This window comes from Crocodylus siamensis, chromosome 2, assembly GCF_052110815.1.
Source record: "Crocodylus siamensis isolate JL-2025a chromosome 2, ASM5211081v1, whole genome shotgun sequence".
Lineage (NCBI taxonomy): Eukaryota > Metazoa > Chordata > Crocodylia > Crocodylidae > Crocodylus > Crocodylus siamensis.
The window spans coordinates 155,365,331-155,380,966 of record NC_143396.1 but is presented as its reverse complement, the minus strand read 5'-3'; the positions used below and the strand labels follow the sequence as shown (position 1 = coordinate 155,380,966).

Sequence of the window (15,636 nt, the reverse complement as noted above, 5' to 3'; positions counted from 1 at the left end):
AGACTAGTGATGACTGACTCTTAATTTTTAGATCTCTGTCTGAAACCTGCTACCTGTATTTTTTTAAGTAGCCATATTATACCTGGTGGTAGCTGGTAAATCCTGTCTTCTCTATTTCACAGGTGTCCACGGCTTTAATCTTAGTCACCTGATCCTGTCGAGCCTGGTAAGTAACATTGCATTTCCCAGAGACATCCACCTTAGAAAATGGAAAAAAAAGTATTTTGAATGTCACCCATTTCTCTTTTGCTCTAATACTGTTTTTGACATTTGTTTCTCTCTCTTGCTTAGGTTACTAACAGACTTGTAGGATTCTGAAATGGCATATATATATATATGGGATACTGAAAAACGTCTAAAGGGACAATTACCTGAAAGAATCTATTAACTTGTAGGGCAAACTCCAAAGGTCATTGGTATTCCCTCTTTTTGGTGCTTTTGTGAAAGGGTGAACTGCTTGACTTTCATTTGGAGTTGATTATTTACTGTTTTGGAGATAAGGCAGCTAGCTGCTGGTTTTATCTTTATTTGTACACATTGTTTTAACTGAGAGTCTTGGATGGGCAAGGTTTATTTGTGCTGAGGCACACATGAAAATATAAAACAAAGAGGAGTGTAGAAACAATGGGGTACCTATACAAATACTTCATCATGTTCTAATTAGAATGCATCAGAGCAGACTTGATTAATCGAGTCTGCTCCACATTCTATATGAATGCAGTAGCTTTGCCACAGCATCATGTGTATAAGCTTCCATGGGTTTACAAATGGTTGCTGGGGCACTTTAACCAAAGCTTATTAAATGATCTTTAGTTAAAGTGTCTGGCAGCCATCTTTAAATGTTTAGGGGCTTAATGCATGTGATACTACAGCATTATCATTAGAGCAGCTCCTTGGGAACCACTCCAATTAAAATCCTCCCCTCCCCCTCCAAGCACATGTATAGGCACCCAATGGACTCAAATGGCACTGTGCTGGCTTGTGCAGGTGTGTATATGGGCAAGACTCTGGCACTGTCTGTGTTCAAAATGGCATGAATGTAGCTCAACTGATTCTTATCCAGAACACCAGCTTTCTGCTACAACTCACAGCACTATGCAGAGAGCACTACGAGTTGCAATGATTCCCCAGACCCAACAGAAGTTCCCTGATGGATCTGGGAGGTGGGGATTCCAGCTGCTTGTTGGGAGTATGCTGCCTTGTCTTTGTAGCAACACCACTCCCCCATCCCAGCCAGGACACTGTTTTCAGAATGGGAGGGGGGAAGGGAGCAGAGGGACCTCATTCCTGGGGTTCCTTAGCTGGCACTGAAGAGTGGGGTGAGTTGATTGGAGCTCCCCCACCTCAGGGGGTCTCCAATCCACCCGCCCCACCCCCAAGTACCAGCTGAAAAAACCCCAGACCAAACTCCCTCCACTCCCTTTCCCCCTTCCATTTTGAAAACAGTGACAGCCTGGGAGCTCCACAGACACAAGTAACAGAATGTGCTCTTTTCTGCAGCATGTTCATCTGAACCCTCTGCAGCTGTGCACTTTTGTTTGGTCACAGCTGTAGACTACATTCTGGGCCCAGATCAAGCAAAAATTGTCACTTCTTTCTGCACTCTAAAGCAGGGGTTTTCAACCCTTTTTAAATAAGTGTACCCCTGGTGGCCAGACCTGGAGCAGGGGGGGAGGAGACAGGGTGGCACCCGGACACAGAGCGGAGTGGGGAGGAAGGTGGCACACACAGAGCAGTGGCGGTGCGGGGTGGTGGATGGCAGTGGTGGCTGCTGTTTATGAGCTCTCCTAACCTCCCCCACACTGTCCAGCCAGAGGGGAGCGGCTGCCCTCGCCCCCAACCTCAGCCCTGTTCCTGGGAGGCGGTGGCAGTGCTCGGTCTCTGCCTGCCTGTGCATACCCCCTAGGGCCTTCCCAAGTACCCCCAGGGGTAGCCATGCCCCCAGTTGACAACCCATAAAGAATCAAAAACATTCTAACTTGTGGTCTTTCTGCATTCTTTGCAACAAAAAGAAATTGCTATATTATTTTTCCATAATCAAAAAAAAAGTGAAAGCTCAGAGCTGTTTTGTCCAAGGAGTGACTTGAGTCAAATGAAGGGTTTCTTGAGTCTAATGAGAATCATTGGTATAGCTAAACGTATTATTTTAAGTAGATGTAGTTAAACCACCACTAATGTTGTATGTAACCTCTTAATTTTATTTAAAATTATCTTATCAATTTAATATAGTTTTGTCAAGAATCAGCTGAATCAGAATAACTTAAATTATATCAGTATAACGTCACTTACATTAATTTAGCTTAGTAAAGAGTCAAATTTGTAAATGAGTTTTAAATCAAGGAAAGATTTTCCACACAAAGATTGCAGATAAGGTTAAACTGGTGCAACCTGGAACATAGACAAAGACTGTGTCAGCAAAACCTCTCCAGATAAACCTCTCAGCCACAAGGTCAAATGTGAACAAAGGACCAGCCTCTGCCATGGTCTTCACTACTTTTGAAATCAGTGGTAGTCATGCATGCATTCTAGGACACCAGTGTCCCTGCCTATAAATTTGATTACCAGTATTTTGCTGGAGGCAGTACCATACCTCACGGACAGCACCTGAATGCAGCTGCATCTGAAACAAGCTAGCCAGACCTCTCTTGAGATTTTGAATTACTGGAGGTTCATTTTGATATGAGTAGAAGTTTTTAACCTGTAGAGAAAAAAGCAAAGATATCATAAACTTGTAGCTGGTTTTCAGAGAAGCTGTGTGTAATATCCCTTGCAAATTGTCTTCTAGTTTCCAGAGTTCAGCTGAAAAAAACAGCTTTGTGCCTATTATCAGACCTGATTCTGTATCCTCCCATAAGCAAAATGCCACTGACTACATGATCCAGTCCATAACACAAGAGGATAATGATGTCTTGAGCTCTGGCAATAGCTAACTAAAGCCTTGCTTTAATGAATATCCTTCCTGTGCATTAGTGAGAGAAAACCTAGAAGGGAAATAGGAAACTAAATATATCATCAGAAGTGGATCAAATTAAAGAACTCTTCTTTATGAAGATGAGGAGTAAAATGCCTTGTGGCTTCACATGTCATAGTAATTATTCCCTCCATACTCCATTCTGTTATACATCCACTAGATACTGTACTTTAGCTACAGGTCACAATAAGGCAGAATTAATCATAGGGAAGTCAGGTAGGAGAGATTGTTATAACGTGTCAGGAATGCTGCAACCTTTGAACCGCCATGGAGCCTTTTTCTGGGAACAAAAGACTTTGCACCTCCAGTCTTGATTTAAGGAGCTGTAAAACTGTACTTTTCCCTAGATACTGTAAGTGTAATCAGTATGTTATCTCTGTGGTAGCCTTGCAGCATTGGAATAGGCATGAGTGAGGAGGCACTATCATTGTGACAGGGAATAAAGCAGCATGCAGGTTGGCAATGGAGAAGTTCCGCACACTGTATGAAAAAACATCTTTAATACTATATCGCAATAGTATCTGCCAACACATTGGCAGAATATTGGGCACAGATGTATTTAAACTGTGTTATATTGATACTTTAATCTTAGTTTGGGGATGTGTACAGCTGAGAGCCAGTGTTGTCCTGTTTCTTTTTATGCATAGTTAATCTGATGACAGGGCTCGGTTTGAAATTTCTTGAGCAGGCATCTGTAACTGGGTGTGCCAGACTGACAACCAGTGTGTGTGGCTGGTCCCTATTTACAGCTTTAGGTATCCTATTGGGACAGATGGTCACACCCTTTACTCAACTGTATTGGAGAGTAAAAGGGAGTGACTCCTATTTCTCTTCCTTTCCTACTGCTGCATACAGCTTCCCCACATATTTTCCCCTGATGAGCACTACTTAAGGCTGCAGATTGGAGAGAAGGGCCTGCTCACTTGATACTTTCTACAGTAAGGAAGTGGTTGGGGAGAGAATGGTGAGGAAGGAAGTGATGGTAGCCCTGGCTCTGCCCTCCCTGCTCATTGGCCAGGGGAGCTGAATAGGCACACACGGGAAAGCAAGTTGTTCCACAGAAGTGGAAGAGGAGTACTCCTCAGTGGCATTCTGGAAATATCTGTAACACTCAGTTATGCTACCAAGCAATGCTGTACTTCAATACACCACATCTCACACATGGTACCTTCTAGACCGGAAGTAGCGTGGCTGGCTTAATGCTCAAAGTATATTGGGTCAAGGCCACCATAGGGCTTACACAACTTCCAGTTTGGGGCTCGGTGTGCAAGGAGTGGGTGTGGTGGTTTTCAGTATGGTGCTGCCAGGTACCGTATGTGCACAGTACAGTCATGCTCTCTTGGTTGTACTTTGTCCTCTGGGTGCTCCTGTGGCAGTGGAGCTACCCTATAAGTAGGACAGATTGTAAAAGGATGATCCAGGTCTGGGCAAGGGGGAAGAGAAATGTGAGGCATATTAACTCACACATTACTTGGTTTCAGGTTTTTTTCCCCCTGATTCCTGGTAAAATTTGGTGGTTATAGAAACCGAACAAAAGATTTTAGTTTTTCCCACATCAAGATACATTTTCTAACTCTTTTGGTAACCAATGGAGATGGTAGGTGCTAATGTAAAGTCATCAAAGAAAGTAGTTGTCTGAGAGAGCAAGAGATAGAGTTTGGTTGGCTCTAATAACAGGTATAGAGTCATACAGAAGATGCCATGCACAATGCAAAAAAGTATGTTTCATTGGTCCTACCTGGGAACTTTGAGTATTGTTGCATGTGACACTTAGCACATGCTAGTTGGACTTATAACACATAACACAAGCATTGGAGCAGTGAAGCATGTGCTAAGTGCCATTATAGTATAATAAAATTAGGCCTTTTCTAGTGAGAAGTATTTCCAGATCATCTTACCTATTATGTGATGATTGAACTGCTCCATGGAGGTAATATGATTAGAGGACTCCAGTGTTGTGGTGGGGGCAGGGGAGCCTGGCAAAGCTGTATATTGTGCTGCCAGCCTCCTTATCACACTGAAGACTTGAACCAGCAAGGCTCCAGTGTGGCTGGGTTGGGGCAGTGGGAGCCTGACAAACAGCTTTGTTGGGCTCCCTTCCCTGCTCCCTGCAACTATACCAGAGCCTTGCCAGTTCAAGTCTCCAGTATAGTAAGCAGGCTGAGAGCCAGACGAACAGCTTTGTCAGGCTCCCTTGCCAGTTCAAACCTCTGGTGCAGTAGGGGGCCTGTAAGCAACACTGGCACGATATGGGAGCCAGTCCCAGCCCCTGCACCACACTGGTGCTGGTTTTAGGCTCTGGTGTAGTATTGCAATCTATATGTAGACTGTAGTGTGCAATAATATGCGACTTCTCAGAAAACTTTCCAAATCACATTAATGCATACTACGATCTAAATACAGAGCGTGCTAAGTGCTTTGTTACATAGTCTGGAATTCATTATTTTGGCACATTTCCTAATGAACTGTTTACCTACATACAGCTGTAGCACATTCCCTTAACACAAGAAAACAGGGGCTGAGGAGGCTCTATACATCCTCCCCACAGGGACCCCAAGTAAGGACAAATCAGTCATGCCCTAAATAAGTGTATTTTGTGTGGAAAAATAAGACAACTCTAAACAGATTGAATCATCAAATTTTGAAGCCTACAAGAAATTACTTGATTTAGGTTTCCTCAAGCAATATGGATGAACTTTAAAGACAAGGCCTTACCTTTCCACGGAGCAGCTGAAGAACTACTGGCCTTTGTAAAGCTGCCAGATAGTCTTTTCCAATGATATTCTCTGTGTTTTTTCTTTTAAAAATGTCTTTGGCTGCTGGACGTTCATTCACATTTTCAACTTTAACATCTCTGATCTAGAAAAGTAAAAGCAAAGTAAATGAACAGATAACATAGGGAGCAATCTGGCATTGGATGGACAAAATCACCTCGTTTTTTTTATATGGACCAATTTGAATGGTTGGGAAAGACAGGACCCAGGACACAGCTTTAGGCCTGCCAGGACCCACCACTGGGAGAACTGATTAGTTTGTTCGCATTGGAGCCTTTGTAGACTGAGCACATTTGAAAAGTTTGGCTGATTTATTTGGGTGCCTACATGGGAGCTGTTAGTTGCTGAGTTCTTTTGTAATTCTGGTCTGTGATGTTGCAGTCCTGTCCTGGTGAAGTTATAGTCACTCACCCACAGCTCAACTGAGGCAACCACTTTTAGCTGGTGAGACTCAGGTAAAATGGCAGACCTCACTGGTGTGTGAAACTCATTCTCTATAATGAAGCGCATGCCAACAAGAAACATTTCTCAAGCTCTATCTGCCTATCCAATGAATTAAACGGAACTTGCTAAAATATATTTGTTGGTGTCATCTGGGCACTTTTAATATTGGTCAGATGTAAATAACTGTTCAGTAAAGCTGCTAGATCTTCTTAAAGACAGATCTTGGAAAAAGAAGTAGAATTGGTCTACTGCGCTTTAAGTGTCGCGTGTCGACATGCCTGCAGAAGCACAATGGAAGACATATCATGGATTCAAAAATAGCAAGGGACTACTTAAATCAGTGAGGCCAGTCTTTTTAGCAGGTGTGCTGAAGATTAGCCCCCACACCCTCCCCAAGTGCTGCTTCAATCCCCTTCCCCTGATGGATGTACTCTTCACTTTCTGTTCCCTCCCCTATGCTCCTTGCCTGATTGCCACTTTGCTTTCTTCTTCCCTCTCTATCTGCCACTGTGCAGTCTGCCTCATCCCCAAGCTACCCTATGCCACACACAGAAGCTGCCCATGCCCCTCATAGCCCCATGCTCTAAGTTGGCCACCCCATCGCTTCAAACGTTTTGTTATAGCACACTTTTGGTAAACGCTCTCTCTACCATGTGTGTCACACCGTGGAATCAGACTGCTGTGTAAAACGTTAAGTAATTTGTCTGTTTATATGCTTTAGCTTAAAAAATGCTTACCATAATTTTGATCAGCTGATCATCATCATTGTTGGGGTTTCTCCATACTAAGTTGACATCCACACTAGACAAAATACGGTAGCCTGCGCTATCCTGCAGTGATGCTTTTACCCTATTGATAAACACTTCAGTTGAATAGGTGAATTTGTATAACTTGTCATTATTTAATCTTGGTCCAGTAGTATGCCCTGTTTGGAAAGAGGGAGACAAGAATGTATATGGCATCATTTTAGAAATCACCACAGACACAAATAATCTGTGCTTTTCTCCAAGAGCCATGCAAATTCAGTTTAGAATGACTAGGGCTTTTCTATCTAATGAACTATTTGAGACCAGATCTTGAAGCATACAGACCCATTGATTTTGATGGAGCTAGTTTTGTACGAAAGGTAATGAGGATCTGACCTTAGTCTGTAGGACTAGAATGCCCTTAACCCATTTTGATTGTACCCAGAGATAGAAGAAATACTTGGGGCCAGACTTTGCCCTTTGGATGTAGTAAAAAAATAATGCAGAGTGAATTGCGAATCCAAAGATTTCTCAATCTGTAAAACTGCTAATGGAAAGGTGCAAAGTACCCTGCTCTCCCACAGGAGAGAGTGTGGGGCACTTGCAGTATCATATCCCTCACATCCAGCATGGCTTGGAATCAGAGACTCATAGAATCACTGAGTCGGGAGGGACCTGGACAGATCATTGAGTCCGACCCCTTGCCACGGGCAGGAAGGAGCACGGGGGGGGGAGGTTATAAGACCCCAGCCAGGTGCCTACCCAGTCTCCTCTTGAAGATCTCCAGGGAAGGTGAGAGCACCACCTCTCTGGGAAGCCTGTTCCAGGCTCTGGCCACCCTTACAGTGAAGTAGTTCTTCCTAATATCTAACCTAAACCTATCCTCCCTCAGCTTGTGGCCACTGTTCCTGGTGACTCCAAGGGGGGCCCTGGTGAACAGACTTTCCCTGAGTCCCTGCTGCTGGCCCCTGATAAGGTTGAAGGCAGCCACAAGATCCCCCCTCAGTCTCCTCTTGCGGAGACTGAAGAGATTCAGGTCCCTCAGCCTCTCCTCACAGGGCTGGCCATGGAGGCCCCCAACCATACGAGTGGCCTCCTCTGGACCCTCTCCAGGTCCTCCACGTCCTTCCTGAGGTGCAGCGCCCAGAACTGGACACAGTACTCCAGCTGCGGCCTGACCAGCACCGCATAGGGGGGAGCAAGACCTCTCTTTACCTGTTAGTGATGCCCCTGTTGAAGCATGAGGGTGCAGTTGGCTCTGCCTATTGTTTTGTCGCATTGGCGACTGATATTCATCCTGGAGTCAATCCTGACTCCAAAATCCCTCTCTGCCTGTGTGCTGTCGAGAGGGTCAGCCCCTAACCTATAACCATAATGCTGGTTCCCTCTCCCCAGGTGCAGCGCCTTGCACTTGTCCTTGTTGAACTGCATCCTGTTCAGATCCGCCCACTTCTCTAACCTAGCCAGGTCTGCCTGGATGTGGTCCCTGCCTGCCGGTGTATTCACTCTACCCCACAGCTTGGTGTCATCAGTGAACTTGAACAGGGTGCTCTCCACATCCTCATCCAGGTCACTAATGAAGATGTTGAACAGCACCGGCCCAAGTACCAAGCCCGGGGGATATAATACACACCTTGTTTTTGAAAAGCAAAATGAAGAAAAAAAGATCTTTCCAGAATTGTGGCTGTATAGAGCAGAGACAGAGCCTAATGATCAGCTGACTCACTCTCCCTTCCCTGCTTAACTAAAGCTGAAACCCTAGATACTACTAAAGACTGGTGTCCATGGGTGGATTGATAACTTTGGGCGAAAAGAGCTAACATCTCCAGGGCTGTGAAATTGGAAAAAAAGAGACCAGGAACTGCTAGCAGACATAAAATAGCTTTAAGATGTTCCAATAATCAAGCCAACATTTCAAGTCGGTTAAAAAGGAGACATGGTCATTAACACCTGTAGAGTGAAGAACAATGAGCTATTAAGTCAACTGACTTCCTGAGATGCCAGGATAATAACGTGGGGCAGGAATCACTGTGGAGCAGGAATCAAAGCAGGGTGTTTCTGTCCTGGACTAAAAATCAGTTTCCCCATTTAATCCACACACCCTAATTTTGGGAGGCTGATTGGTTGCGGGGGATGAGGGGCAAAGGTGCATGTTGTAGGTAAGAAAATACAGTATATTAGGAAGCTCTCCACACCTTCATTCAGTATCTTCTCTTTGGTCACTGTACTTAGAACCTCCTTCAAGTGGAGTCACAAAAAAAAGCAATGAAGAGGTGAAAACATTGTTTTCAGTTCAGAGCATTAAACCCATTTTCTTCAAATAAAATTAATTTTTCTTGGCATTCTGACTCACTGTTATTACATTTATACAATACATTTTAAAAGACACAAAACCATGTATCATAGATCTATGTTTCAAGCTTGGGCACTTACATTAAATTCTCCACTCTCATCTGCAGTGACAAAAATGGGACGCAAAGAATGAAGTCCCTCTTTTGCAAATGTAGGTGAAAGCAGTAAAAGGGAAAAACCCAGGCATTTCCCTCCACCTATGCTCTACTCCATGCCCGTTCCTCCTCTATTCTCAGGTACAACCCTATGTACAGATCACACATCATACCACAGTGCCATTGTTCAGGGCTCCTCACAGCCTCAGGAAAAGCTAGAGTTTCCCCCGATGGCCTGGATGTGTTGTTCATTCTGTGTGGTGTTACCATTGACTTTTATATTATGTTTGCCCCTTAAATTGTATGAAAAGAGAGGTTTGTTGCTAAAGGAACACTGTAAATTCTAATATAATAAAAGGCTTAGTCCATCTGTCTGCCTGTCCATAACGCTGTTGGAGCACTGATTGGTTACTGAAACAACCAATCAGAATGCTCCAAAAGTGTTCCAGGCAGGAGGCAGTGGTGGCGGCGCAGCGCCATGACAGAGGGGGCAGGGCAGGGTGTTGGCCAAAGGCAGCAGAGGGGACAGTGGGGCAAGCTTCCTGCCCCCTGCTCCTGAGAGGCAGTGGTAGAGCTCTGTCTCCCCCACTCTCCCCTCCGCGCCCCCCCATCATTCCTGATGGGCAGTTGGCTAGTTTATACATAAATGCTCTTTATTGCGTTTACAAGGTTTTCCTCCTCTCCTGTTGCTGGCTGTAAAGTACTTTTCCACAGAGAGAATTACCTGGGTCACAAAATAGTTGGAAGGAATGGAGGCTGTGAAACTAACTATACACAAATTGCTATCAAATCCACAGGATTTCACTGGAAAAACTGAGATTTTTGTCCGCCCACAATCTGTTTTTAGTTTTGTAGTGATATTAATGCTGTTTGTAACTATAGTGGGCTAATTCTATTCCATCTAGACATTAATGGGTGCAGAATCAAACCTTTACTGCAGAAGCTTCATTCAAAACTGTACAGCAGAGTTAAGCCAGAAAACATAATATTATCTTTGACAGGAGGGATGAATCTGTCTCTTGGCATGCCATTGTTTCCCATTTGATCTGATTCTGCTAAATAAATATTTCAGTTAACTGGGTCATGGAAAAATGCAAGGTATTTCTTTATCCAATTGGCAGGTATTAACAAAATGGAAAATCTTATTTTTATTAAAAACACATTTGAGATCCATCACAATAGCATGGATTTTTTTAAGAACTGAAGTGTTCATAAATAATAAAAATCTCTTAAGACACTGTCCTAGTTTTTGGGCACATGTTTTCAAATGGGGTAAGGAGCAAGATTTATTTGGAAATATCATTTATTGGATCAACTTTATTGTTCATGGAGATTTTTATACAAGATTTTAGGCCAGTAGTATGCTAAGATAGGAATCAAAACAACTGAGACATACTGCTATGTGGGAAACTGCAACCAGAAAGAGTCAGCTGGTGTAAACTGTTTTAGTTCCATAGACATTCAGTAAAACTTGATGGATTTGCATCAGTTCAGGATCTTGCCATTCCTGGGAAGTGGACCATTTGTTCAGGTCAAGAGAACTAGTACCATAATAGAGCTGAAGTTTAGAGCTGTGATCTCATTCCTTGCTAAGGTAATAATGCTGGTAAGCACTCACTGAAATCTTTAACAAATAGAGGGTCTGCTCCTAGAAAATGTGTGACTGCTACCTATAAAGTGCACTCTCCACTCTACTGACTTGGCAACTGAATTTGGCCTTACTGGGAGATGAAAGGATCACCTTCTTGTGAACGTGCCAACACCTTTCAAGAACAGACCCCAGTTCCTTGAAGTAAATGCTTGCTGAAGTTTTGTTTCTCATTTTAAGCATGCTGTATTTCAGCACAACCTCTGTTTTTAATTATTTATTATGTAGTTATGTAGTATCAAGTGAAATTGCAGTACTGTAACATGTCACATTCTTTCTACAGCCCTTCCCGCAATATTCTTGAAACCTAAAAAGAGACAGAAAGGGCAAGGAGAGCACGTGCATGGAAAACAATTAAGGTGGTGATGGACATGTCTTATTGGCTACATTGATTCTCTTTTTTATGTTAAATTAAATTGACTTCTTTTTCCATTCTTTCTCCACCATTAAGCCCATGGTTATTTTTCTCTATAGTAATTCTCAGGTAATATACCCTTCCTGTATCTCCCTTTCAATATTTCTTCCCCTCTTCACGTAAAAGCAGTTAGCTCATGCAGGAAATAGATAAATGGATTATTTGGGGGCCTAGTTTCTTGTGAGCATCATGGAGGAAATGAGGTGGGTAGGAGGGACATAAATATGAAGAAGTTAGTAACTTTGTATAGCCCCTCAGAAAAGATATCCCATGTGTAGGAAGTAGCATGGAAGAGAGATTGTTTTTGAGGAAACGGGTAAACTGGCTTACAAAACTGATATCATCAAGGGAGAAAGGGGTTGTGGTGGGAGATGTGTTAAGAGCCTAGGGAGGATAAGTAGGGAACAGAGCAGAGTTTTGAAGGCACAAGAAGTAAAAGCAAACATATTGCAATAGAAAAGAGAAAGCCACCAAAGGGATTAAAGGCTGTATATTTGTAGAGAGGTTGATGCTACAAATAGAACCATTACTGAAAATACCTTTAATAAATACACTTATCATTTCCTTCACAAGAAAAATTACAGAGCTGTTTAAGGAGGAATATTTCTATTATTTGTGAGAGAGTGTGTGTGTCTTGTTAAACACTGGTATTATGCTGCCCTTAGGAGCTCTGGTCTATGTATCCTACACAATGAGTTGGGATTCTTTTAACCCCTTATCCTTTTTCCACTGCTGTGAGGGGCAAAACTCCTCCTGGCTTAATGAGCGGAAAGATGGGACACCCAGATTTCATTCTGCCATGCTGTCCTAGAGTCAGAAATGCCTGCATGAACTATGTAGTATTCAAGGTGGAGTGCATAACACATAGTTTGACTAGTAATGTTAAGTGTCTGTCATTAGGGGTAAGATGCCAATTCTATAATTAAATTGTGATACTGTATAATACAGAAGGTTAAGCTGTATGAGCTGAGACAGCTGTCAAGTCCTGTGCCTTTTATTAATACATTTGGCATGCACAACGTGCGTCTCTAACCACTAGCTGGCTCTAAGGCCATAAATTTACATTTGCCAGTTCTGGTGACACTGGATAGCTTTAAAAACCAAAACCTATGTTTGTTTGAAAATATTTTAAGATGCAACTACAAGAAATGTAATGTGTGCAATTAGCTGGTTGATTAAATGTAAAGAATACTACTTAAGTATTTTTTGGCTGGATTGAGACACAAACATATCCCAATCCCAGCTCTGCCACTAACTACATTGTTTGGCCATGGACAAGTTGCTTAATTTCTAAGTCTTGTTCCCCCATCTCTACAATCGAGACAATGAGACCTAACAGGGCTCTTTTGAAGATCTGCTAATCAGTTACTGTTGATGTACTGCACTAGAGATGTATAATGCTATATGTCTTTTTATATCAAGGAACAATTTTGCTAAATTAATTTTACATTGAATCCAGAAAGAGCAGATACAAGAATTTTGACATTTTGACATGAGTAGCTGTAGAATAAGAACTTTATTGGCAGTCCAGTTAAATTCAGGTACTCAGAGGTGCTGTATACCACTACACTTTGCAACTCCTGTGGGGGAAGGTGGGCCCAGTAGATGACCAGAAGGAACATAGCTCCCCCAAAACTGAGGGAGTTGGGCTCCATTTTAGCTCCAGCTATGCTAGTATAAAAAGGAGTAACAGGGTTCAGGTGGCAGTGAGATGGGGGAGAAACTACTGGTCTGTGCTTAAACAGATCCAGTGAATCAGATCTTCTACTCAAGGGACAGCAACTGTTAACCCGTCCCACAGACTGCCCCACAGTTTAGCCCAAGATTGGAGGGATGACACTCACACCTTTACATTCTCATTCAGGACACCTTCATTAAACTGTATGAATGAAGGTTTGTCTGGGTTTTAGGAATGGCATGTTCAGTGCACTGACTGGTGCTGCAAAACACTCTTAGTTCCCTTTCACTCAAAATGCAAACTGATTTGGCTTACAACTCTTACAAATTTAGCCCATCTTTTACAAACAGTGGCAAAGTAGGCACACACAGCCTTTGTGGAAGGACAGTTTCCCCTGTTCCATGACCTGACAGCATGACCCTGAAGAATCTAGTCCCTATGTGTGGATTTTGTACCCTTGACCTTGTGCAGAATACCTACACAAAGCCCTTTTATTTAGAGCAAATGTGGGTGTCCAGAACTTCACTCTTTAGAGCAGATCCATAGTTTCATAGTTGTTAGGGGCTGGAAGGGACCTTACAGATCATCAGGTCCAGCCCCCCTGCACTTGGGCAGGAAAAACCGCTGGGATCCGACGACCCTAGCAAGATGGGCGTCAGGACGCTTTTTGAAGATTGCCAGGGTGGGTGACTGCACCACCATCCAGCTCCCAGTAAGCTAAGTGGGGGTCTTTTGCATTACTTTAATGGGAACTGGATCAAGTGCATAGAGACTGAGTCTCAAAGTACAGAGTTGTCTGGCTCCAATCCACCAAAGCACTTCAACATATGTTTAACTCTAAGCATGTAAATAGTTTCTTTGATGTCAGTGGTCATGCAGTATGTCAGTGGTAGAGCAAAGAAGGGAACCCAGGTTTCCTGATTCCTGCCAGCCCCATGAGCTGTGCACTTGATCACTTTGCTTCTTCCCCAAATTCTGCTGCAATAATCATTACACTAGGGGATGGGCGCCAAGGCACATGTTGATAGCCCAGAAGTCATAAATGTAAGGCCATAGCAGAAGCGCTTACGGTGCAGCCCTGTCAAATTCCAATGAAGCAGCAAATTCTGTTAAATACCTTGTCACAAGGACACAGAAAGGAAAAGAAGGATCATTACACTTATTTAAGCTGCATAGTTATTATTATTTAGTGCATGCAATTAGAAACCATGTTGCAGGAGAAACACTTGACATAAGGGCTTCCTTTCTGTTGTAAAAAGATATAAGCATACATTCACCAATATAATCACCAAAAGATTAATCACACATGGAATAGACCTACCTTTAACAGAGGCTGAGTATGTGGAAATGATGCAGAGGAAAAGCACAGTTAGAAGAATCATGCTCTACTCTCCTTAGTGACTGAACCTGGGAATGTTAGAGCTGCCCAGGAGAGAACTCCTTAAACTGGACGGAAGTGGCAGAGAGCACCTCTGAATCTGCAACACTGTTTATCTAGATGTAGTAAAGGTCAGACTCCAAATTCCACACTCAGGTACTAAGTTCATTGAAGGTCCCACAGTTAATTATTAAGGACTGGGGTAATTGGTGTCTTTTATCCATTTTATTGTTCAGCCCAGCTTTCATTTTTGTTTTTTTTTTAAATATTAATCTAATGTAGTCAGGTTCCTGAATGGGGCCCAATCCAGTTCCAAAAGGAATCGATGGGAATTTCTCCCACTGCCTTTACTGGGAGTTGTTTTGAGCCCATTTTGTAAGGGAAAAGAGTCTGCTACCCTCTTCACACTGCCTGGTAATCTAAGTATCCCCTTCAGCTTCCTGAGGATTGCTGACAGTCAGGTACTGATAGTGTGAGTAAGTACAAGACAGTCTGAGGGCTTCACTGGAAGCAGATATATTCTACATATTATATCTGCCTCTGAATAAAAACACTGGAATTTTACCACACAGATTTGGACAAAATGTTGATTGCTAATTAGAGTATTTAAGCAAGGAGTTTCTATTATATTTCCAGTTCAGGTAGACATTAGCCTGTCATTAGAATGAGAGAAGATGGAGATAGAAAGGTCTATTTGGCTGTTCACACTGTTCCCCTGCCAGTGAGGACTGTTCTCTGATTTAAATTTTCTAGTGTTTTATCAAATCTAGCTTTAAATGTCTTAAACACCTTTGGGAAACTTCCACAGTCTAAAAAATAGTTCCCCACTGTATGCACTATACAAATGTGAACTGTCCCTGTTCTCAGATGCATTCCATCACATCTTATTACTAAATGCCCTGGTATGGCCCTAAGTGTTGCCACTCCTTCCTTGAGGATAAATCTCCCTCAGGCTTGTGCCAAGTCTGAGTTTCTCAGGGGTGATGAACAGAATCCTCCCCACCCCACAACTTGGTAATGAAGTGGCAGCATGACCACTCCTCAGCCACTAAGCCAGTCTCAGAGCTAGAGGAGCTTCTACAAGACTTTCATCCCTACAGTGGAATGAGACACATTTCTAAAGGGTCTGTGTAAA

At 42.9% G+C, this 15,636-nt stretch overlaps 1 protein-coding gene across 1 annotated transcript in view; it reads right to left on the bottom strand.

Moving 5' to 3' along the window:
• MTTP (microsomal triglyceride transfer protein) overlaps window positions 1–14,611 on the bottom strand; it is a 50,888-nt gene extending 36,277 nt beyond the window's left edge. Inside the window, exons 1-5 of the mRNA XM_090034783.1 lie at window positions 14,445–14,611; window positions 6,927–7,114; window positions 5,687–5,830; window positions 2,591–2,698; window positions 83–199 (exon numbers count right to left, since the gene is read on the bottom strand). Coding sequence (XP_089890909.1) covers window positions 83–199; window positions 2,591–2,698; window positions 5,687–5,830; window positions 6,927–7,114; window positions 14,445–14,505 — 618 coding nt within the window. The 5' untranslated portion in view covers window positions 14,506–14,611. The remainder of the gene's footprint in view (window positions 1–82; window positions 200–2,590; window positions 2,699–5,686; window positions 5,831–6,926; window positions 7,115–14,444) is intronic.
• Window positions 14,612–15,636: the final 1,025 nt, after the last annotated feature.